Source organism: Mytilus californianus, unplaced genomic scaffold (assembly GCF_021869535.1).
Source record: "Mytilus californianus isolate M0D057914Y unplaced genomic scaffold, xbMytCali1.0.p SCAF_1, whole genome shotgun sequence".
Classification (NCBI taxonomy): Eukaryota; Metazoa; Mollusca; class Bivalvia; order Mytilida; family Mytilidae; genus Mytilus; species Mytilus californianus.
The window spans coordinates 15645213-15669798 of record NW_026262581.1 but is presented as its reverse complement, the minus strand read 5'-3'; the positions used below and the strand labels follow the sequence as shown (position 1 = coordinate 15669798).

Sequence of the window (24586 nt, the reverse complement as noted above, 5' to 3'; positions counted from 1 at the left end):
TAAGATAATGTTAGTCACACTTTAGTTTTATTTCTACTTTGAAAAATATTTCAATGAACAAGGAAATATTCTTTTTTCTTATGTTGCAGCTCATACAAAAACCAAAATTAAATTTGAATAAATTTTTAAATTTGAAACTCTAGAAGTTTGTTTATAAATGTGGGTACGCGACAAATGTGAAATAAAAATAGCGATTACAGATATCTTTATTTGAATTCCAAACCCCAAAAAAAGAATATATCAAGGCCATAGATATAAAAAAATTCCTGATATAATTTATATCAATAAAATGTTCATATATAAAACCTATTGGGACTGACATGACAGTATACAACAGGAATTATTTGACTGTAACTCTCAGCAATGAAATATAAGGAGCTATTTATTTAATAGTTTGTTAAGGCAGATGCCACACTTTTATAACATGAGTGTCTTAATTGAAAGATTGAGTCAAGAAAATTTAGCCAATTATTTCAAGATGTCCAAATGTGAAAAACAAATTATCTGCATGTGCTGTTCTTTATTTTGTAGTCTATGTATCAAACTTTATCAATACATATCCATGTTAACCTAATGCATGTTTCTTTTGAATGTAATTAAACACTCAGGTTGGATCATTTTTATTACTATAACATACCTATTTGTAGCACATCCTAATTTAAAGTCATTTGATGAGGGGAAGAGCACCATTTCTAACTCCTTTATATGAAGAGCTTCCTGCATCTCTCCATTCTGAGGAATAGCCTGAACCATCATAATAACATTCCATGCATTCCTCATGAGAGTAACTGCCTCTGCATGAGTCATCTGATTGAAGGAAGTACCATTCACCTCTAGGATTCTGTCGCCAACTTTAATACCCTAGATTCAAAAATACATTCAAGTGTAAAATATGAAAACACAACTTCAATAAAATAATTTTTATTCAAATACATCTAGATGTCTTTCTTTTTTTGTATTGTTGAGTTGCTGTCTCATTATATCCTTTAAATATATAATGTTAACAATAAGAGGGATAAATTTTGGTACTGTAAAGTTAAACTTGATATACAGTCAGGTGACAGTGGTTTAAAATATCAGTTAAAGTAAAAACTCTGATTTTGAAAGTTCATCAATATAGCAACAGCATACTCATGGCTACTAAATATAATGGACAAGCTTTTATTTTAGTCCATAATTAACTAACAGATGTTGAATCTGGTGACAATGTGAAAGACAGCTTCTAAGAGCATCTGTCAATAATTCCTAGAAACTGAATGGTTGATCTTACAATACATATATGTCATGTACGTGGTAATGAAATGAAAAATACAAGATGCACTAAACATCAATCAGAAAATGAAATTCAGTAAACACATTGTATCCAGAACTGGAATGTATATCCACTAGTACTTAATTGGGAGTACACATCCTAAAATTATATAAGAAACCAGTTTAAAACAGAGAGACATAATTTACCTGTTTATCTGCAGCCCCTCCTTCTTCAACATGATTAACAAAAATTTCAGACCCATATTCTTTCCCTCCACGAATTCCAATACCCAGACTGCCATTCAGGCGTTCTAAAAATACTCTTTTGTTTTCAACATTTTTGGCACCTTTTGACACAAATGCTGATGAATTGGGATTAATTTGTCCATATTGAGGAGTCCATACAAAAACATCAGAATCATTGTCTTTCACGTCCATTTTATATGACACAGTATCATCATGTTCACTGTATATTCCGCTAGTTACACTAGTCCCTTGTAACGAACTCTGATCTGAACTATTTTTTAAGTTATTATTCGCCATGTATAACTTGGTATCACTACTAGATGATACAATTTTGAACTGTCCCGATGAATCTTTGGCAATAACTTTTGATGATTCTGGCATGGCATTCCCTGAATGATATATATGATAGTATGCATCATAATGTGGATACTGTAAACTACACAATCTATGAAAATCTTCTTGAAGTGATAGCGGAAGTCTTGTACTCAACTCCAAAAGCAGCATAATTTTTTCTGTTGAGTTTATAATAGGTTTTAACTGATGGCACAATGTTGTAACTGATTTTGAAATTTTGAAATTATGTAATGCTATTTTAAAACGTATACTCTCATCCTCTGTCAATAACTGTCGTATCAAATTCCGAAGAATAACATCCCCTTTCCGTGAATCCTGAAGATCTGTCTGTGACATCTTTCTTCTGCGTACTTTCACCAGTGGCTTCCAGGTCAAATGTCGTCGTACATGTGGCTTCCGTCTGATCTGAAAGTAGTTCATTTTTGATGAACCATTATTTAATCAATCATATTGAAAAAAGATCAACAATACACATCTGATAATAAAAGTTGAAATAACCAAATACAATAGGAAATCAATTTGATGGTAATTTAATTTGCCTTTTCTTAAGAAATAACTTTTCTCAAACATGCAATGTATTCCCCAAGTCAAAGTAATTATTCAGAACAAATCAATATTAAAATCACCAATATCATCAATTATTTCTCAAACGAAAGACTAATTCTTATCTGATCACAAAGAAAAAATTAATATAACTCAGAAAAATACCCACAAACACTCTAATCATATCAAATACACAGTTCCCAAATTAGAAGCACAATTTAAACAAAAAATGTCAAATGATCCACAAAATGTTTACATAAAGTTATTTCAAGAGGACTTCATGACAAATGAAACTAAATACCATATGTGCAAGCAATCTTCACCCTGAGTCATTATATAGGAAGGGATAAAATCAATGAACCCATCGATCATACTAAGATCAGTGGTGACAAAAGACAGATGACTTCACACCTTCTTTGTATCATCAATAAGTACAAATATATCTCGTTCAGGTAAAACAACAGATGTAGATCTATCACAAATAGCTGCAAGTAAGTTAAGTAAAGCCTTTTAGATATCATTCCTCTATGATCAGTAGATTGTAACAATACCTTGATCATACAAAACAAGGAGATCTGGTATGATTATCAAAGCAACATCTATCCATATTTGCCAATTGACCAAACAAAAAAAAAAGGACATACATCTACATGTCAATCACTGCATGCGCATACGTCTTCCACATAGGACAAAGACCTATATATAATACAGCATACAGTAATTAAATAAATAAATTAAAGTTCAACTGAAAACAAAAATGAAATATCAGACCACATTCATTATACATTTATTTGAACTCATATATATCCTTATTTGTACTAAAACGATACCTTAACCACTTGATGAACATTTACATCCTTGCCTTAACAACTTTAAAAAAAAAAAAACAAGGAAAATTTTTGTATCTTACTTTGTTTTCTAATCTTATTAAAAAATTTGTATTGCAACTTTTGATTCAAATTTACATATTTGCTTACCATTGTTTTAAAAGTGTTCCCCATTTTACCTACACTAAGACTAAAAATAAAATAAAGTTTTTCTGAAATTTAAACCAATTTCACATTTATAATTTAATCAATCAATGCCATATAATTACATTAATTTCAACTTAAAGTAACCTCAAGGGACAGTATGGTTAAAAAGAAATCAAACTTTACATAAATACCTTTAAGCCCTTAGGTGTAAAAAGTTACTTCATATATCATGTATATAACTGCAAGGAAAATGTTACAGTTATGTTACATGTTTTAAATATTTCAGAACATTAAAAATATATGGTTAAATTTTCTTTTCTGATAGAATTTTTTTCCATATTATTGTAAATGCAAGGGTGCAACACCAACATTTCATGATTTAATTAAAATTGATAAAGGGAGATAATTTCAAGAAATTTAACCCTTATGTTACCTTTAGGAAACATACATTCAGTGTTCAACAATAAGAAATTATAACTGTCACTGTAATCATTTAGATTTTATCTATTCAATGAAATAATATCAATGTAATATTGTATGTCAGATTTAATAACTGATAACAATGGCCGCCCTAAATTAACAGGTTTAAATGAGTCTCAACCTTTTACCTAAGAATCTGCATATGAAAATTTTACAGAATACTTAACATCAAAATTAAGCCGACAATGGGTCCAAAATAATACTACACAACAAATTTTCCTGTCATCAAATTAATTTGTTTTTATCAATTATTCTGAATTAAGCACTGAATCATCCTTGGGGAAAAATGAATTTGAAGAATGTGTCAGTCTTTTATTGATGCCTAGCAAGCCATGGTTCCTAGGTACCTACTTATGAAATGCAACCTACATAAAACTTCAACATTTTCAGGTATGTCAGATCAACATATTAGGGACATAATATGATAAATATTGAACTGAAATTCTTGAAAATTGGTACAACCAATAAAAATTGTGTGTAACATATTTACCTTTGCATTTTTTTTCTGCATACAAGATTATTAGCAACACGGAAGAAAATTGTCTACACATACGGATATAGAAGTTTTTAATGATTCACAGAATAAATAGATTTTCTAAGAAACTACAAGATTATGATAAATACTTTCAGAACATTTAACTTGAAGGACAGAGTAATTTAAAAATCAAAGCCTTGTGAGTCCCTAGAAGTACTTTGTTAATTCTTTCTAATTAATCACATACATTGAGAAAAAAAACCTGGTATCAATGAAATAGAATAAAATTTCAATTGTCTTGTTCATTTCAATAAAAAGCAACTGGATTCATTCATGCAAATAATACAAGTCAAAGTGACTGAATATATATTTGATAAGATATTCATTACTATGTATGCATGTGTACATAAAATATCATTTCTCTGCAAATTGTTATGAACTAAATAATGTCCAGCAATTTTGGAACGTAAGAAAGGGTCATCTTTGTAAAATGAAAGGGAAGATGTTGACAATTATTTTCAGGAATGGAAGGTATTTTGAAATTTAAAATTAAAGATCAACATTTGGTATGGACCCCAAACTTTCACTAATTTGAGACCCAAAAACATGGGAGTTAAATGAAAGTTATTTCTTTTTAATAAATTATCCCGTAATGGCTCTTCTTTACTATCAAATTCATAAAAAAAGGCATCTAACTTTATAAGCTTACTTAGGTCTATTTACAAAACATTCCAATCAAAATTATACATCTGTATTCACTTTTCCTTTACGTTTAGATTTCAATTACAATGAAAAAAATTTCACTTTAAAATAATAATTACTACTTACTAAATTTGTCAGATCACAACAGTCCGTTAATGAATGGACTACCGATATTTATCACAATTCACACGCTTTTATTAAGTTTAATAAAAATTCATATGATTGGTCACACATACAGTAAATCTGTCTGAAATTATGTAGGTGTAGTAAAAGAATTAAAATTAATGATCGGTGAATTATGAATCAATTTCAGCTTTCAAAAGAACGGACCTATTGAATATTAATCGGTCAGTCAGATAAATAACTTTTTGTTGCTTGTTTAAATAGACTTATGACTAAATTATTTGCACACCATTTCAAGATAACAATAACCTTGTCAGTCTTTGAAAAATCGTCAGTGCAAAGCAGGGCATAGATCGTAGAACAATCTGATGTTCACATTAAAACAATAAGAATATGAATTCTTTAATATGTACATTTAAATAAATTGTTTATCTTTCTATCGCATGGTGGGTGTATGGAATTCCAATGGCCATTCAATATAAAATGATCTTAATCTTAGAAAGATTTAAATTTTAGCCACTTGAACTCCTCTTTATGATACTATTTAAGATAAAAACACTTCATGTGTCAAAACAATTTGTACCATTTTATTCCGATTCCAGATATTGTTTTGAAGAAATAGATACCTAAATAAAAGAAGAATGCTCTCTCTCAAGCTTTGCAATTTCCAAATTTAAAAAGGGGCATAATTCTAGAATGGTTAAAGACATACTGTCAAAATTTAAACTCTGTCTGCGTGTTGTGATTCATAGCATTGTGTATGAGTTTCATGAAATTTCGATCTGGAAAATTTAAGTTAGAGTGTGGAAACAAAAAAAAGAAAATGGGACGGACAGAACAACGGAAAGACGGAAGGACGGACAGAAGGACAAACAGTCAAGGGTAACACTTAATGCCCCCATTGCCTTCGGCAGGGGTATAAAAACTTAAATGTGAATTGATCAGCTTGTATTTTGGATACATATTTGTTTTTTCCAAACCATTGTCAAATGTAGGGCAGGCATAATGTGTTTTGCTTTCTGTTTTGTCTTAAACCAAAATGGAGAGTTAATTGTCATACTGTACCTAAATACCTTGATATTCAAGTCAAACCTTTCCTGTAAACAATGCTGGTATATTATACTATTAGTCTCAAAGCAAAATAGAAATCATACTATACACATTAGTAATATGCCCATAGGACACCATGTATGGCTAATACTACATTATTGTATCACACTTTCATGGTAATTGCCCTCAAAATCAGGATTAAAACCCTAATTTGGCTTTTAAAAAGAATAATAAAATCATAATAACATATGTGTATTAACTTTTAATTTGATGAAATTCAACTTGACTTACATGACTAAGTAAAAGATGGATGTAATGACTTTAAATTGACTTATCATATAAGAGGGGCCTGATGGGGGGGGGGGGGGGGGGGGGGGGGGGGGGGGGTCTCATCACGATTCACGAGTTGATTTTTTTGTCAATCAGGATTCACAGAAAATAAATTTCCATGATCACAGATCACGAAAATATAAAAAGAGTATAAATCTGTAGAAAAACGGATCACGATAGCGAACATGCGCCAATCACGAAGAACGAAAATAACCCATCAGGCCCCTCATATAAATTAAGACATATCTACACTACCATTGGTGATGAACAAAGACTTAAATTTTTGCAAAGTGTGATGAAATCATGCAACTTTTTTAATCTATATTCCTCTGCTTACTGAAAAAGGAATTATCTTTAGTATACCTTAAGTACTTTAAATTGTCCTCATGTAATATATTATAAATTATCCATATTAAGCTTACCTTCTTCAGCACAATTTTTATATTCTCAACAAGAAGTTATAAAGGGCAACAATTAATTGATGTGCATGTAAATATACATGCAGACACTACAAAAAATTGCACCCTTTGTTTCAAAATTTGGAAGGCATATAAGGACCTTCAAAATACAATAGCCGACAATTCTATAGCAGCTGCATTTTATAAAAGCCTACAGATCAAAAATCAGATTTTAATGTATTTTTGTGAGATATTTAAAAATGACAATCCTTACACTATTATCATTTAAATGATTTAACAAACAATAAACCGGAAGACTTAAATAGAACTAATATTTAGTTTAAAACTTATTTCATAATACCATTATTTAAACTCCTATAATAGTCATGTAAATGAAAATCTAATTTACAGGTACTGTGACCGGGTTTAAAAAAAAATGTAGGCAGTGATTTTCTCAATTAGTCATGTATATCAAAGCTTTAATTTATTAAAACTGATAAATTTTCTCACACTAAGAAAATATCTTTTATTGCAAATGTGCCAAATTTTAACCACAGATAATCATAAAAAGCATGATTCACTGATTGTTGTCTGCTTTATGTCCAGTGGCAAATATATCATGCATGTTCCAGACAAGAAAAAATTAACAATTAATACAATAGGTAGGTCCTGCAATAGGGGGTTGACCAGGATGAAGGGCAGGAAATCTGTAGTGCCAATGAATGAATGAAAATGAGGGTATATTGGACAGAAATTGAGTCTTGCAACAGGTCATCTATGGACCCCTCAAAAAGTTGTTGCAAAGGTTCTTACCATGCAGTAGTGTGGCACACTCTCTTCCATAGGCAAAGTAATGATTTAAGTTTCTCTGATTCTTAAATCTTTTTATATCCTCATTACAATTTGAACATAAATACAGATTTGCCAAATGTTGAACACTTCATCATAAAAATAACAACATTGGAGTAACAAATACATTCCATCAGTTGAAAATCTATCAATCCCTTCAAATTATTTCAGAAATAAGAATAAGTCATTCATTTCATTCCTGAATAACACAGTTTAAGAAACTAAAAAATGTACTGATTCTTACCCTTGCAGCGTAATATCCTTGTTTAATATAAATTTTATTCATCGTGTATTGCTGTTATAAATTCTCAATACTTTGTGTCTAATCTAATAACAAAACTTGCATTGTATCAAGATTTGCATCTATTCATTCATTTATCCATCAATTTACGTGTAAACACATTTCAAATTTGAAAAAGATGACAAAATAAAGCATCCTATTTATTCAGTAAAGAAAAGCAATGTCACACCTAGACAAGACTAGGCTCAGATCTTTATTATTTATTAAAAACTGGGTGCAACACATAAATCAGAAAAGTTTTATGGTTGAACAACACTTTAACTGTGAAAATACTAATGTTAATTCAAGTATAAATTACTGTATATTCAATAATTCATATTTATGTTGTATCATTTATATTTCATGACACGGCTTTCATTACATCTATGTTTTTAAAAGAAGAATGAAGCTTTACTATTAAAGAGAATTGTCTTAAATTTTAATAAATCATTCAGATCTTCTTTTTTTGAAAGGTTATGTAGACCTGTTCTCACCGATAAATTTATATCTGGGTCACAAGGCTTATTTATTTAAAAAATTATTTTTTTTGCTTTTAATTCTAAAATTATCATTCCAGAGTTATACTGCATCGATCTTTTTCTTACTTAAAAATGAAAATCTCCAAATAACTATTTTAAAATTTAAATCATTCTATATTCTATAATTTATATCAAACTACTTGTTCTGAATGACACATTTACTATAACAAAAGCTCTTTTTTTTGTACCAATTACCTAAGATAAAAATCTTTTATAAGTACACAATTGCCACTCAGAATAGAACAATAAATCATAAATCATATACTTATTATTTTTTACATCAATCCCCCCACTTTTTATTTCAAAATGGTGAAATTTTCTATGAAACGGAAGATCATTGTTAATTGTAATTATTACAAACATTATAAGTACATTGTACTAGTTTTCATGCTAAGATAACATAAAATGAAAATGTCACTTAATCAAAATATAAATATAACAGCAGTTAATGTGTAAGGAGTGTGACACAGAATTATATAAAAAGCAAGATCAATGCTATCCAACAGAAATTTCTCTTCAAAGGAACTATATATAGTATTGTGAAAGTACTTTAATTTGAGGATGACTATTTTTATGTGAATTATAGAATTTGTGTGATTTTAAATAATAAATAAAATTGAGAATGGAAATGGGAATGTGTCAAAGAGACAACAACCCGACCATAGAACAGACAACAGCAGAAGTTTATTTGAAAATAACCCACTACACTAATATTTGTGACATTGAAATGTTTTGTCTTTGTATTTCTAATTTCCAACTCATATACTGTTTATGCTGTTAAAATTTATTAAGACTAAGAAATGATAAATGGCAGTTAACCTGTGGTTTGTTGAAGATTTTACCTAGGGCAAGTACACCTTATTTTCATGAAAATTTACACCCTAAGTTGAGTGCCAAAAGCAGCTGACCAAGAGGTCTCAAAAATTAGTTTAAATTCCAGATAAAATCCAGGATGCCTGAATAATTCAGTTTCTTAAGAAAATGTAAAACATGTATATTAGTTGTTATTATAATTTTTTTCAATATTTCAATGTATATTATCTAAGCATAAAATGTATAGTTACGTAATTATGTGATCTGATTTTTAATCCATTATAATAATAACGTTACTATAAAATCTGGTATAAAAAAAAACAATTATTCTGAAAAACTGAGGTAACCTGGCTACACATAGCATTTATAAAGTTGTAAAATTATCAAAAAATAATAATTATATTGAATAATTATTACATAGACTTACAGATAACAAACCATGGAACATGTTTCACATAAATCCCAAACAATTCTAGCAGATAAATGATAAAAAAAATGCCCTTATTTTATAAAGTTTGTTTCACAATTAGATAAGCCATACATGTAGAAGGTCAACTGAAATGGGACTAAAATATGAAACACATCTACAGAAAGTTACATTAAAAAAGATACAATTTGAAATTTTATCAAGAAAACAAACTGTAATCTTATTATTCTTGAAAGAGATAACGTTTTATTACAAGAAAGCAATATGTCAATTATTTTCTCTGCTTACACTACAATCATACTATCAAAAAGCTTACATGAAATTATACCACTATCAAAACATATTCTGTTACTGAGGATGAAAGATTTTTCTTCAGTAATTTTACTGCTATTGAGTCTTTTTATATCTCCCAGCATTTCTGACCTTGGAAGTTAATAGTGCATTAGGAAAGGGAATAACAGAATAGGTACAGTCATCAGTCTTACTTCCTATTTGCTCTTTTTCATTGTGGCAAGTATCAATAAATCTCTATTGTACTGGACCACAAATTTCACATACTCTTTTCACACCATAAAAGTCATCTAATCTTTTTTGGATTTCAGCATTGAAAGATGTTAGAGAAAATCCACAAGTTGAAGGTTGAAGGCCTAACTGTGACTGTAAGATGAAAAAACAGGAATGTGTCCATAGTACACGGATGCCCCACTCGCATTATCATTTTCTATGTTCAGTGGACCGTGAAATTGGGATTAAAACTCTAATTTGGCATTAAAATTAGAGAGATCATATCACAGACCTCGTTAATACACTGAGATCAATCTTTAGTCTAACGTAAATGGGAAAGATCGATCTAGAGGAGGTTTTAAAAAGATCGATCTTTCTTCAAGTGTAAACGCTTAGATCGATCGATTGCGATCGATCTTCAAGTGAATTTTATACTTAAATATGAAAAAAATCTGTGCATGTTCGGTGGAAAAAATACACGTGTTTAAAAACGATGGATGGGATAAGATAAGTAAACATAGATTCCGCCGTTTTTGGATCATTCTTATGAATCGATAAATTCTTTTTCTTTGCTACAAATCCTCATCTTCAAACACATTGACCGTTCATTTTAAATAAGTGATAGTCTTCTCACATGTCTTTGTTGAATGACTTGTGACGTGTGAACCAAAAAGATAATTAATAACTCCGTACGAAATTCCAATGATACGACTATTTTCTCCATGATTTTTCAGTGTGTGATAATCCGCACGAGATGTACAAGTTATTTTACTATTTAATTTTTACGATTATTTGTTTTACGAAATTTAAGGTTATGAGGTCAGACCAGTTCTTTTTTATGTTGCAGTGTAAACACACTAGATTAAATAAGATCGATCTCGATTGATCTTGCATGTGCAAATGTAAATGCGAACTGGTCTTTTTAAGATCAATTCAAATAAAGATCGGTTCAATTCCGTACAAGTGTAAATGGGGTCATTGGGAACATGTGTACTAAGTTTCGTGTTGGTTGGACTTCAAATTCAGCAAAAACTACCTAGACCAAAAACTTTAACCTGAAGCAGGACAGATGGACAAACGGACAGACGGACAAACGAACGGATGCACAGACCGAAAAACACAATGTCCCTCTATTATCGTAGGTGGGGCATAAAAAACATTAAGTGATGTTCCTTTTCTTTTTGTTATTTAATGTACCTGTAGTTATTTTGTGTAAATTTCATCAATGTACATATCCTACCATGATACAGCTAACAGTGCTGGAAGTGGCATTAAGCACAACCAATAAATCAATCAAACCAAGTTTGACCTTTTGGTTTGACCTTAAAGTTTGATCTTGATCTTCAAAGTATGATCTTGATCTTCATAGTATGATCTTTAGTATGACCTTGATCCATGACCTTAAGTATGACCTTGATCTTCAAAGTATGACCTTAAGTATGCTCTTGATCTTCAAAATATGACCTTAAGTACGAACTTGATCTTCAAACTATGACCTTTAAGTATGATCTTGATCTTCAAAGTATGACCTTTAAGTATGATCTTGATCTTCAAAGTATGACCTTTAAGTATGAACTTGATCTTCAAATTATGACCTTTAAGTATGAACTTGATCTTCAAACTATGACCTTTAAGTATGAACAACCAATAAATCAATCAAACCAAGTTTGACCTTTTGGTTTGACCTTAAAGTTTGATCTTGATCTTCATAGTATGATCTTTAGTATGACCTTGATCCATGACCTTAAGTATGACCTTGATCTTCAAAGTATGACCTTAAGTATGCGCATGCTCTTGATCTTCAAAATATGACTTTAAGTACAAACTTGATCTTCAAACTATGACCTTTAAGTATGATCTTGATCTTCAAAGTATGACCTTTAAGTATGATCTTGATCTTCAAAGTATGACCTTTAAGTATGAACTTGATCTTCAAATTATGACCTTTAAGTATGAACTTGATCTTCAAACAATGACCTTTAAGTATGATCTTGATCTTCAAAGTATGAACTTGATCTTCAAATTATGACCTTTAAGTATGATCTTGATCTTCCTAAGTATGACATTTGGGTATGATTTTGATAGTCCAGTTAAGACCATTGGGTATGATCTTAATATTTCAGCCATAAGACTTTTAGAAATGAGCTTTGTCTTCTAAGTATGACCTATTTTGATAGTCCAGTTAAGACCATTGGGTATGATCTTAATATTTCAGCCATAAGACTTTTAGAAATGAGCTTTGTCTTCTAAGTATGACCTTTAAGTGTCATCTTGACAGTCCAGTTATCACCATTGAATATGATTTTGATAGTCCAGTTATGACCATTGGGTATGATCTTAACAATTTCAGCCATAAGACTTTTAGAAATGAGCTTTGTCTTCCATGTATGACGTTTGGGAATGATTTAAGTCTTCCAAGTATGACATTAGAGAATGATCTAAGTCTTCCAAGTAACACCTTTGGGTATGATCTTGATATTCCAAGCATATAACTTTTGGAAATGTTCCTAATCTTCCTAAAATGACATTTGGGTATGAATTTGATCTTCCAAGTATCACCTCTACATTTAATGGTATATGATCTGGATCTTCCAAGTCTATTTCAAGTGTGACCATTGTGAAATTCATTACTACTTATTTGGGTTAAAACACAAAAAATATCTACAATCCAAGCAGATAGTAGAAAGAAATTACCCTGACATTGTCTCATTTTATATCGAAGGTCTGTGGTTCTCTCCGTGCACTACATCTTCCTCCACCAATAAAAACTGACTGCCACAAAATAGCGCAATAGTGCTGAAAGTGGCTTTAAACACTAATCAACAGTCAGGGGACTTACTTAAATGAGTGATTTTCTAAATATCTGATTCATTCAAGTAACATTATGTCCACAAAGGTTGGAAGTAAGAGTTGTCTTTCTTTAATAATCACCTATTTAAGTGGTACAAATAAATCACTAGACTAATTGATTTAATTTATTGTAGCTTTAAATATACAATACTAATGATCCAAGGACTAATTATGTTGCTAAAATTATTAGAACCAACATCTGTGTTGATAGGATGGCAGGTCATGTCAGGTGATGACCTTGTACTGAATCTGGGATAATGACATAAAAATCACTTGTCTAAGTATCATACCTCAATTTCCTTCCAAAAAATCACTTCTTTAAGTATCATTATTTTAATAACCCCACTAATTTCAGCACCCCGAAAAGTGAAATTTTGATCGCGAACAGTAGAATTTTATTACATAATCTGTAAGATGAAACCTTGAATTTTACAGGAAAAATACTCCCACTGCTGGGAAAAAGCTGTTCAGAAAGTATCAGTTCATTATGTAAAGCCTTTTTTGTAGCATTTTTTTCAACTAAAATAAAATTTACAGCTAAATGATTGCATCAAAGGCATAAACCTTGCTACTTAAAAGAAGCAAAAGGTTCATTTTTTTTTCAATTTTACTAATGAAATGATATTATCTAAACCTATATGTTTAAAATTTTGGTAAAACTACAAAATCATAATTTGTGACAAAACTTCAAATTTGCTACTTAAATAAGTGATTTAAAAATCACTTATTACAATAAGTCCCCTGACTGATCAATCAAACTGTTAGGTTCTGCAAAATGGTTTAACTGGGATAAAAGCTGTACATGAATTACAACTGGGAAATGCATGTATTTTGAATAGGAGTCAAACTTTGCCTTGCAGCTGGCCACCTACTACCCCTCAAAGAGTTGTTACAGGGGTTCTTAAACAGAGAGGCCCATTGACACTCTTCCTACAAGAGGAATTTCATTTAACTCCATATTCCCACTAAACTTGGCTGTATATAATCTATACATCAACCATAGAAAAAGGATGTCCCTTACTGATGAGTCATACAGCTCAGAAAGAGAAATTGGGACCAATTTCTATACCCCTGGCTTACTTAAAGTGGTAAATATATTTATAAGGATTGACTGTGACCTTATCTTTGACATAAGAATTTGGTAGAAGATAATTACACAAAAGCCTTTAGTTACAATAACCACTTGGTGGATACAATTGATGCAAATATTGTACATAAATATGGAGCCTAAATAAATGCATTGGCTGTACAATTGATCTTCAAGATACGACAATTAGTTAATTATGCCCAAATAATAAGTGTATTTTGACTTGAACTGTGTTATGGAATTTACAACATATGAAAGAGCGAATAGATAGAGAGATGAATACTATACTTGATATCATTTATATAAATATGTCCCCTTCAAATTTTGTTTTCAGGGTATATAGCAATTATTTTTCTTTATTGTAATATATGAACATGCATATTATATCTCTGTGTGAATCATTGCTTTATCAATGCTTCGCGAAGAATGCAAAACACTATTCCATTGGAAAAATTCCAAATTAAATAATGAAGAAAACATTACTCAACACAAAAGATCAAAAGTCAAAATTAGTTTCAATTTTTGTTTTGTTTAACTATATCCCCTAATTTTGTTCAATCTGTCAATATGTTTTTTGAAAGTCCAACACCTTCTATTCATGTGTGAATAGAGCACAATTTGTTTGCTTCCAATATAAAGATACATACAATCCTGACAATACCTCAAAATAAACAATTTACACACTATATCCTATAATTAAGAAACTAGGCCAAAAAAACACAACAGAGAAACATGAAAGAAACAGAACAATAGAAACTTGAAGCCTTTGTTATTTTCTTTTAAACATTTAAAACACGGTATACATTCATACTATTTACAACATAAATAATTACTATATGAGAGTTTTAAACATTTGTCTGTTTTTCAGAAATTGAAACCATAAATATCAAACAATAAATTTGTAATTGTGGTTCATAGAATAAAATTGAGAATGGAAATAAGGAATATGTCAAAGAGACAACAACCCGACCAAAGAGCAGACAACAGCCAAAGGCCACCAATGGGTCTTCAATGCAGCGAGAAAATCCCGCACCCAGAGGTGGTCCTCAGCTGGCCCCTAAATAAAATTGTGTGCTAGTTCAGTGAAAATGGACGTCACACTAAACTCCAAAACATATAAATGAACTAAAATTAAAAAACATACAAGACTAACAAAGGCCAGAGGCTCCTGACTTGGGACAGGCGCAAAAATGCGGCGGGGTTAAACATGTTTTGTGAGATCTCAACCCTCCCTCTATACCTCTAGTCAATGTAGAAAAAAGAAACACATAGCAATACGCACAGTAAAACTCAGTTTAAAAGAAGTCTGAGTCCGATGTCAGAATAGGTAACAAAAGAAACTAAGGAAAATGACAATGATACATAAATGAACAAAGGACTACTAGCAGTTACTGACATGCCAGCTCCAGACCTCAATTAAACTGATTAAAAGATTATGTCTTCATCATATGGCCTTCATCTATCATTGATAGTTTTGTCTTATAGCAAGCACTAAAGCCATTGCAAACAAAGTGAGCCCATATACAGCTACTTGTGTGAAGAAACGCATAAAGAAAAAAATAAAAATGATAACAAAACTCTAGAAATGATTTTGAAAAAAGAACATTCTCAGTGTTGTTGCCATTTTCTTTTCCTAATGTTCTTTTCAGACCATCAGAGCATTAAATGATTGATGTTTATGAAGTTTTTGGTGTTCTCAAAGTCCGTCTCAGTATCCAATATCTTGGCTTGGTGTGTTTTTTTTTTGAAAAGCACACAAATGCTGAGCAATGTCTTATTCATATTATTGATCTATTCAAAACATTTTAAGATGACCTTCTAGCCTCTGACCTTGACATCAAACAGAAATCTTTTGCATATTTAAGCAAATAAAATATGTTTAAATTGCAGAAAAGCAGCAAGCTAATTCTATGCCAGATGCTAACATCCTAAGTAATCTCTGATCATGATATGAATGAGTGATCATTTTGGCATTAAAGATTGGTAACATCCAAAGTATTTGACAACTATTCTTTTGCCTGCATATACGTTTTACATCTATTTCACCATAGTACCCTGTTTATATATATATGCTATATGCATGTTGAGAATATGAATCCATTTAATCAGCTATTGGCATAAATTGATTTTAAAACAAGTGATTTAACAATGTGCTATTTAAACAATGGTGTCTCATAATCAATAATAAGCTCTTTGAAATGAATCACAGTCAGAGGCAAAAATTAAAAATAATATTTTACTTTAAACTAGGGAATCAACAATTATTTCAATGGAACAAATTATTTATTTTTGAATAATACAGCCATTTTAGTATGTTGAAGGCAAATAACTTGTCGTTTTTCTTCATCAGTGCATTGTTAGGGAAATATAAAAATCAGGATAAAAAATATTTAAAAATTTCCAAGCACTTAACATTAGTATAACAGAGAACAAAAACACAAAGGAGTAGGTCCGGTAAGGGCCGATTTTGGCCCCAAATTTCAGGTTCATCTGATGAAAGATTTTGGACACTTTTTAAACACTTAAGTGTCTACTTTAGTAGAATCAATTTATCTATGTGAAAGATTTGAACTGATTTAGTCATTAAAAACGCTCATATTCAAGCTTAAATGTTATAAATCTATCAAATATGCCATAATATTTCACTTTTCAGATGGTTTTTGTCAAAAATGAAAGTGGCCGCATCCGTGTTCATCCTCAACCTTTATATATGTTATGTACTATCATCAAATACAACTAACATTTAAATATTAAGAATGAACACAAATGCGGCCACGTCCATTTAAGACGGAAACCATCTAAAAATTAACTCAAATGCTAAAATTATGAAGATTTCAGTAATTTAGCATGACTTAATGATGCTAGTACCCGATAAATATGCACTGTATTATCAAAAACAGTCCATATGTATGTAACAGAAGTATTCTACTTTCAAATGAATAGCTAAAAGTTTACATTTTAACAATTTTGTAAAACTGCTATATTTTGGGGCCAAAAAGGGGTCTTACTGAACCTACTCCTTTGTACAAATCAAATGTTAACAATAAGAAATACACTGTGGACAGTTTTGCTTTCATGGTTTGCTGTATATAGTGTCTGTCTATCTTTTCTGGGTTTCAAGTATAGGCAAAATCCTTAAAAGTGGTAAAAAAATGTTAAGGGCAATAACTCTTGTAAGAAATCAACTGATGGTTTTAATTAATAGACAACTTAGTAGATTTTGTATTGATAATTATTATTGCTATAAATACGCAGTTTCTGTGCATCTATTATACTTTTTTTAAGATTATGCTATAAACAATGGTAAAATCAATAATTTCAAGGTAATATTTACTGCAAAAAAGTCGCTTTATGGTTTAAGTGCAACTAGAATTTTTGTAGATTAGGTATTGGCTATAATTTTTGCAGCTTAACAGTTTCTTTTTAACTTCCGTAGTTTTCAAGATAAAATTCAAAAAATGGTAAAATTGATCAAAGTTTGTCATTCATTGTAGGAAGTCAGTTGATGGTTTCAGTCATATTGGTTATTTTGTATGTCTTATGTTGCAGATAAATTTGATTGAAAGGCTGATCTAGGGGATGTCACTCAGGTAGCACATAACATTTACCGCTACCTTCGTTAAGTATAGATAAAACTACTGCTTATAATTTCGTCAATTGGGCAAATAAACATCCAGATGTATTCTTTTGAATTAAAGTTTTTTTCAAAGTTTCAATAATCATTTGATATTATTAAAAAACTTTACATCAGCTTACAAATATCTTCTTATGTTTAATTAATTCCAAAAGCTTATAAAGTACATATTTGTATCAAGTTTATTTTGAAGAGTCAACGAAAAACAATGTATAATAACATTTATTTCAATGAGATTTGATTGGTGGACAAGAACTTTAAAAATATTAAGAATGAAAGTAGGAATTTGGTATGTGACAAGTAAGGAAAGTTAAATTCACATGGGTGACAGACCTTCAAACTAAATTTCACTAATACTTCAATTAGGATAATTAATACATCATTATTCCTAAATACCTTAATCTGTCTTTGAAAAGTCTTATATCAAATGACCTAGTCTAAAGAACTTTAGTCATGATTTCTTTTAGAAGTTAATACTTTCAAATTATCAAGTAGTATAGTTTCTCCATTTAACTCAGAAATTAAATTACCTTTGGCATTTTAAGAGGCATATTAAACTGTTTAATCCTATTTTAATTAATAAGTAACTTATGTGTCAGGTAATTAATGTGGTACAGTAAATCAAAATAATATAGCCTTTATAAATTCCTTGCAAAATTTCTTATCAGTTTCAGCCCAATGAATAGCTTCTCAAGTTACTTGAGCACCAGGGTAAAAATCTATAAAAATACCATGAAAATAAAAAATTGAAAATGTTGCTGATTGAGTTTAATACACAAATAGCATTATAAGTTAAAGGAAGTAAACAAGAATATGTGTCCATAGGACACCATGCCTGGCTCACATTGTCACCTATTTATATTCTGGGAACAGCAAAATTTGGGTCAAAACCTTAATTTGGCATATATCTTAAAACAAAAAATTTCATATAAAATGAACATATAGTATACTGTTTCAAGTTGAAGTGGCCTCAACTTTATGTTTAACTACCCTAAACCAAAACTTTAACCTGATGTGGGAATCAGAAACGGAGAGACATAAGCATAGATTGGAAAAACCTTATGTCTGCTACTAATCTAGGTAAAACATAAAAAAAACTTTAAAATGTACTAATGTCAAACTATTTCTTTTGTTTTGAAAATAATGCTGAAGTAACAGTACACCAATCATCAAGTCATCAGCATTTTTTGCTTCCTAAAATATAGTTAAATGAAGTACCGTTATATAATAAATTTAAAAACCTAAATTAAACAATGCAACTTAAATAGCAAATTCTGTTGCTTACCAAAGATGCCTAATCACACAGCAAATCCATACAGCAATACCAATAAATTAAAGGTTTGGTATCCTATCAGTTTAAATCCATACCGACATAACCAAAAATCATAGGTCAGGTGTCATAGCTGGCCAAAGCCACCTTACCAGTCAAACAACTTCATTATGAAGTACTAATCAAAAATAACATTTACTTTTAAAATCCAATTCATTGATCATTTGTTCCAAATGAGTGGCATTCAATAAATGGGTCGATGTTTATTGTGTAAAAATCATGCTGAAAGGTGGAATTTTATATATACGTTAGGTTAGTTTCAACTGGATCTTTTTGTGTCATAACCTACCGTATATGAAATAAACACCAGTGACTTATCATTCAAAAAAGAAAACAAACAAGTGCAAAATTTATGAAAAAATTTAATCCTATCATATATGAGAACTGGACTAAACCTACATACCAAAATAAAACAAATATTTTTCCTTTAAATAAATAAATAATAAGAATATAAAACTAGTTGATACTTTACACACCTTGAATTAAATAGCCAGACACGTTAGTTTAAAACTTGTTTTCATATAATCCTAACATAAACTAAACAATTTGGGGTGATTTATTTAAAAATCTTAATGTTAATCTTAAATATTTTATTGTGTTGTCTTCTTTTATAATCATACAAAACTATTCTTACTCAAGACACAGATATTAAATTCCTTTATTCTTGCATGAAATTGAATACAAAATATAAAGTTTTTGTCATTCCTATATGTATTCTGTTACCTTTTTCCAAATCCTAACTTCCTCCCTTTCTATGCAGTGTTTCTTCAAGGTCAATTAAGCTTTATTCTCTTTAAAAAGTATTATATGATATATATTATGTAATAATGTGGCAAAATGAAGGTTGTATGTTAATTTGCATCGGGACCATATTGGATTTCTTTTGAATTCGCCATTAAAGTATCACTGAACAGAACAACAAAAAAATGAAAAATTGAAAAACAATCTAAATCCAGATTGTGGATACAGAAACCTAATTTTAGAACAATTATCACTTTCATTTTCCATATCTTTTAATTGCCAATTCCCATCAAAAATTCAAGATGATAATTGATAAATTATAGTGAAATTTTTGAAATTGCCTTATTTCAAGATTTAATAGTACAACATTGATTGGTGTTATAATATGTTCACTTATGACCAGATATTTTGACTCAATAAACAAGTCTCTTACCTGGATCTATGTTCATCTTCAACAATGGACACTCTCCAAAATTAAAATCTAGCATATAATTCATGATAAAATTATCTTTATGGTAGATCCAGTATAGCTGATCATTTTTCTGTTCAAAGTTTCTTCCTATCTATGATAGTTTTCAAGATAATAGGCAAACACTGGTAAATTAGTCAAAACTTTCAGAAAAGAAAATTTTTGTAAAAGTTCACGACCGCAATGAACAATGCCTAGTGATGGCAATAGCTCAAATGGCCTTCTTGGCCTGATGAGCTAAAAAATGCCATCAAATATTTTAGCATAAAAAAAACAGCATATAAAATGAAGTAAGATTAAAATTATTGTATGCATAATTTACATTAACTGAGATTTTCAGTTTCACATTGCTTCCTAGTTTTTCATTATGAAATTTTAATGCACATTTTATGTATTTTTCCAATCTAAATTAATTGTATTGTCATGGTATCCCCTAAATTTCAATAGAGATAATGAGTTGTTAGAGCAAAATTCAAAATGTCAGACACTATGCTTTTATAGACTGAAAGTTTATAAGCATGTGTACATTACATCATGTGTGTGCAAAGTTGTAAATAATTAACTGACCTGTTAAAAGCTGTTTATTTTCCTGTATGCTTCTTCTTTTTTTCTAATAATCTTCTGTCTTCAGTCTTTCATTGTCTTTGTACTTTATAACTAATGAACAAATATAACGATGTTTTAACAAAGAAACAATATCATTTGAACATATCCTATTAAAACAAAGAAAGCAATAAAATGAGAAATACCATACAATGTAGTAATATATTGTTATGAGGCATGCGACAAGTTAGATTTAACTGAGATTAAAACAATCTTTTGTACCAGATAATACCCTTAATAGACAAAACCATTTAAAATGTGAACAAGGACTAACATGATCTGTTTCAATAATTTGCTTTTTACCGCCAAACTTTGTTATTTATGTACTATACAATGTACCACAGTATCAATTGTAATCTTAATGACCAAATGTACTTTAACCTTGTTTTAAGATATTATTCTTTATTCATTTTTTAAATGTTTGTAATGTGCACCACCACAAACAGTTATTTTTCAAATGTATTCTTCTTTTTAAAAACATTTTTTCATAGTGTCAGGAATAATAACATTTGGTGTATGTATTTTTTATCAGTAATGATGGTGACATAAAAGTAAATTCCTTTACAACTCAATGAATCAGAGACAGTCCTACGATGCTGCCTATACTATACCTCTGAAGCTATATCAACATATATATAGATAATTTAATTCATTATCATCCTTAACTTCTCCTTCTTTTTTTCTAAATAATAAATATAAAAAAAAAATCAATAAAAAAATCATTAAAAGTTTCTTTAATGTAAAATTATAACAATGTATATGCACTGAAAGCAAATCTTTTTTGTTGTTTCTTTTTTACACAAAAGCACTAAACAAGCACGCTTTTTTGGATGAGGTGTACTCCCACTCAATATATGATCAATGCTTTAACAAATGTGAAGTAGCCATCTATTATATAAGGGAGCTACCATTTGATTTTTATGGGAGGGCTAGGATGAAATTTGAAAAAAATAGGCAGGACAGAAGTTTTTAGTAAAAAAAAATGAGATTATTTGCCAAAAAAAAAGGCAGGATGACAATTTATGTAAAAAAAAAAGTCAGGATAAACTAAAAAAAAAAGACAGGACCGAATAGAGTGAAAAATAAAAAGGCAGGACCGAATAGAGGGAAAAATAAAAAGGCAGGACAAAATTTTTTATCCTAGCCCCCCCATAAAAATCAAATGGTAGCTCCCTAATGAATCTCAATCTAAATATATTAAAGTCCTAAAAATAACAACAATAATAAAACGAAAAAGTAAAAGCCTAGTGGTACTCCAACATGTGCAAAAACAGCCCTGAGAATAATTCTGCACTGATATTAAAAAGTATTGACCTTGACCTTGCAGACAGACATTTCAACCTTATTTCAAACACACCCAAAAGGATGATACTTTAAGGCATTCAAAAGTTTTGAGTTCGATATGAAACTTCAGTACAACATGCAGACATAAATACCTGCAACATGTTATAATTGATGTCAGAACAAGGAATTATTTTGAATTTGGAATAATTTTGAATTCTTGAAAATTGGAAAGAAATGTATGATGAAAACTAACCCAATTAAGGAGGGTTAGCCATGCATACATGCCTAAAAAGGGGGGGGGGGGGGGTTAGTTAGTTCACACTGAAGTATCAGTGAAAGTAACTTGAACCTTAGCCATGTGCTCATGGCTATTAACCCTCTAAAGTTGGCATAGTTTTTAATCATACATTTCTTATCAATTTTCCAGAATTCAAAATTATTCCAGATTCAAATAATTCCTGTTTCAGGTACTTTTTTCTTATTCATTACATACTTAAATATACACCTGAAGGATGATCTCATTAGCAATCATGTATAGTTTTATGTATGTATCATGTATATGAATCTATATATGTATAATATACAATGGCACTTCTCATCAAGTTCCACTAAGATCCTAAATTTGATTAAAATTATACTATATAAAAATAACAAACCCTTAAGTACTGTCATATGACTGTGAGCAGTATTCAGAATATTTCAATTATTTAATACCTTTATCAGTCTAGGGTACTTAATACTTAAACAAGCAATTTCAGGCCTCATAGTTCAGGAATTTGAAAATAGTATTTTTTTCTCAACATAATATATTGACTAGTTATTTTACTCAGAGACTTGTACTCAGAGACTTGTACTCAGAGACTTGTACTATTCCCAGGTATTATATATGATAATATATAGTCACCCCCATGATAATTCTGGGAACTCAGACATTTTAAATTTCCAAAATATGAAAATCAGTTGACTGTTGATAATGTCATTACATGTAACTGATGCTGATTATATGAGGGTCTGGATGGGGTTTACAGAATAGTGGCCTTACAACAGCAAAAAAAAATGGACAAAAAAAAAAAGAATAGAGAAAAATAGGAGAAAAAAGAATGTAGAATAATGGGATGCTAAAATATACAGAAAAGAGAAGGACGCCTCCGGGTGCGGGAATTTCTTGCTGCATTGAAGACCTGTTGGTGACGTTCTGCTGTTGTCTGTTCTATGGTCGGGTTGTTGTCTCTTTGACACATTCCCCATTTCCATTCTCAATTTTAATAATGGGCAAAAAATTTAAAGAATAGAGAAATGACCTAAACAATTAAAGAATAAAGAAATGAAGGACTCCTCATCCAGACTCTCATCTATAAAATTAAGTATGGCATTGGTGAGGGGTTTTCTTTAGGGAGGGGTGTAAGAGGACAGACATATAGTCATGGTAGTCACAGGACTGAAAGTCACAACATTGATAGGACAAAAGTTACAGTTAATTAATTTACCATTGTTTGAAAACAATAGTATTTTAGCGACTTTATAGACGATGTTGTATTAGAAGTTACATGCCGTGATGTCCACAGGCGCTTGGGGGAAGAATCAGTGGAACCCTTTACTCTTTTAACTATTTCTTACTTTTTAACATATTCTTGTAATTATTTTTACGATTTAACCAGAACAGTATTATATAACAAACAAACAAAAAATAAAAAGAGGGTGGGTCCATTCCCCTAGCGCCTGTGGCGATGTCATGCAAAGTATACACCATATGGTCATTTTGTAATTGATGATAGTTCAATGTTTGGACTTTATTTCAATAAAAATTACTTACTTACTTACTTACATACACTACTTGATATTCGACATTGAATTGGCTTAGAATACCATGCTCAGTCACAGTCAGTGGGTATTATAAAACCTTATAGCATAGTCCAACAGGAAGTGACTGTACGACAAATATGAAAATAGTACAAAAGTCCTGCGAGTCATCAGTAAAAAGGTTGAAGTTGGATACAAATTGACAAGAGTTGTCTCGCTTTAACAATGGTAAATTTTCTTTGCACATTTTAAAAGGACAACTATGTACATAATTAAGTTACTTCAAATAAAATTTTGGTTGAGGAAATATCTTGATATTGTTAACAAATATGAAGAAAGACAGAGTCTAACAAGATTTCACATATACTGCTCACCATTTACTCATAGAAAGAGTTAGATATAATAATACGCATCGACACAATAGAGTATGTCAAAAATGTTGTAGTAATG

The 24586-nt window shown here is 30.2% G+C and overlaps 1 protein-coding gene across 8 annotated transcripts in view; it reads right to left on the bottom strand.

The window, feature by feature from the left end:
* LOC127709459 (harmonin-like) overlaps positions 1-24296 on the bottom strand; it is a 37799-nt gene extending 13503 nt beyond the window's left edge. Inside the window, exons 1-4 of one of the 8 annotated variants that reach the window (XM_052215295.1) lie at positions 24150-24296; positions 21017-21106; positions 1459-2256; positions 638-861 (exon numbers count right to left, since the gene is read on the bottom strand). In XM_052215295.1, the coding sequence (XP_052071255.1) occupies positions 638-861; positions 1459-2187 (953 nt within the window). In that variant the 5' untranslated portion in view covers positions 2188-2256; positions 21017-21106; positions 24150-24296. Of the gene's footprint in view, positions 1-637; positions 862-1458; positions 2257-4338; positions 4401-5151; positions 5353-6950; positions 7147-9834; positions 9871-19194; positions 19435-19962; positions 20031-21016; positions 21107-24149 lie in introns of those variants that run through there. The other 7 variants (XM_052215375.1, XM_052215558.1, XM_052215424.1 and 4 more) reach the window with 7 other exon arrangements.
* Between the last annotated feature and the right edge of the window lie 290 nt (positions 24297-24586).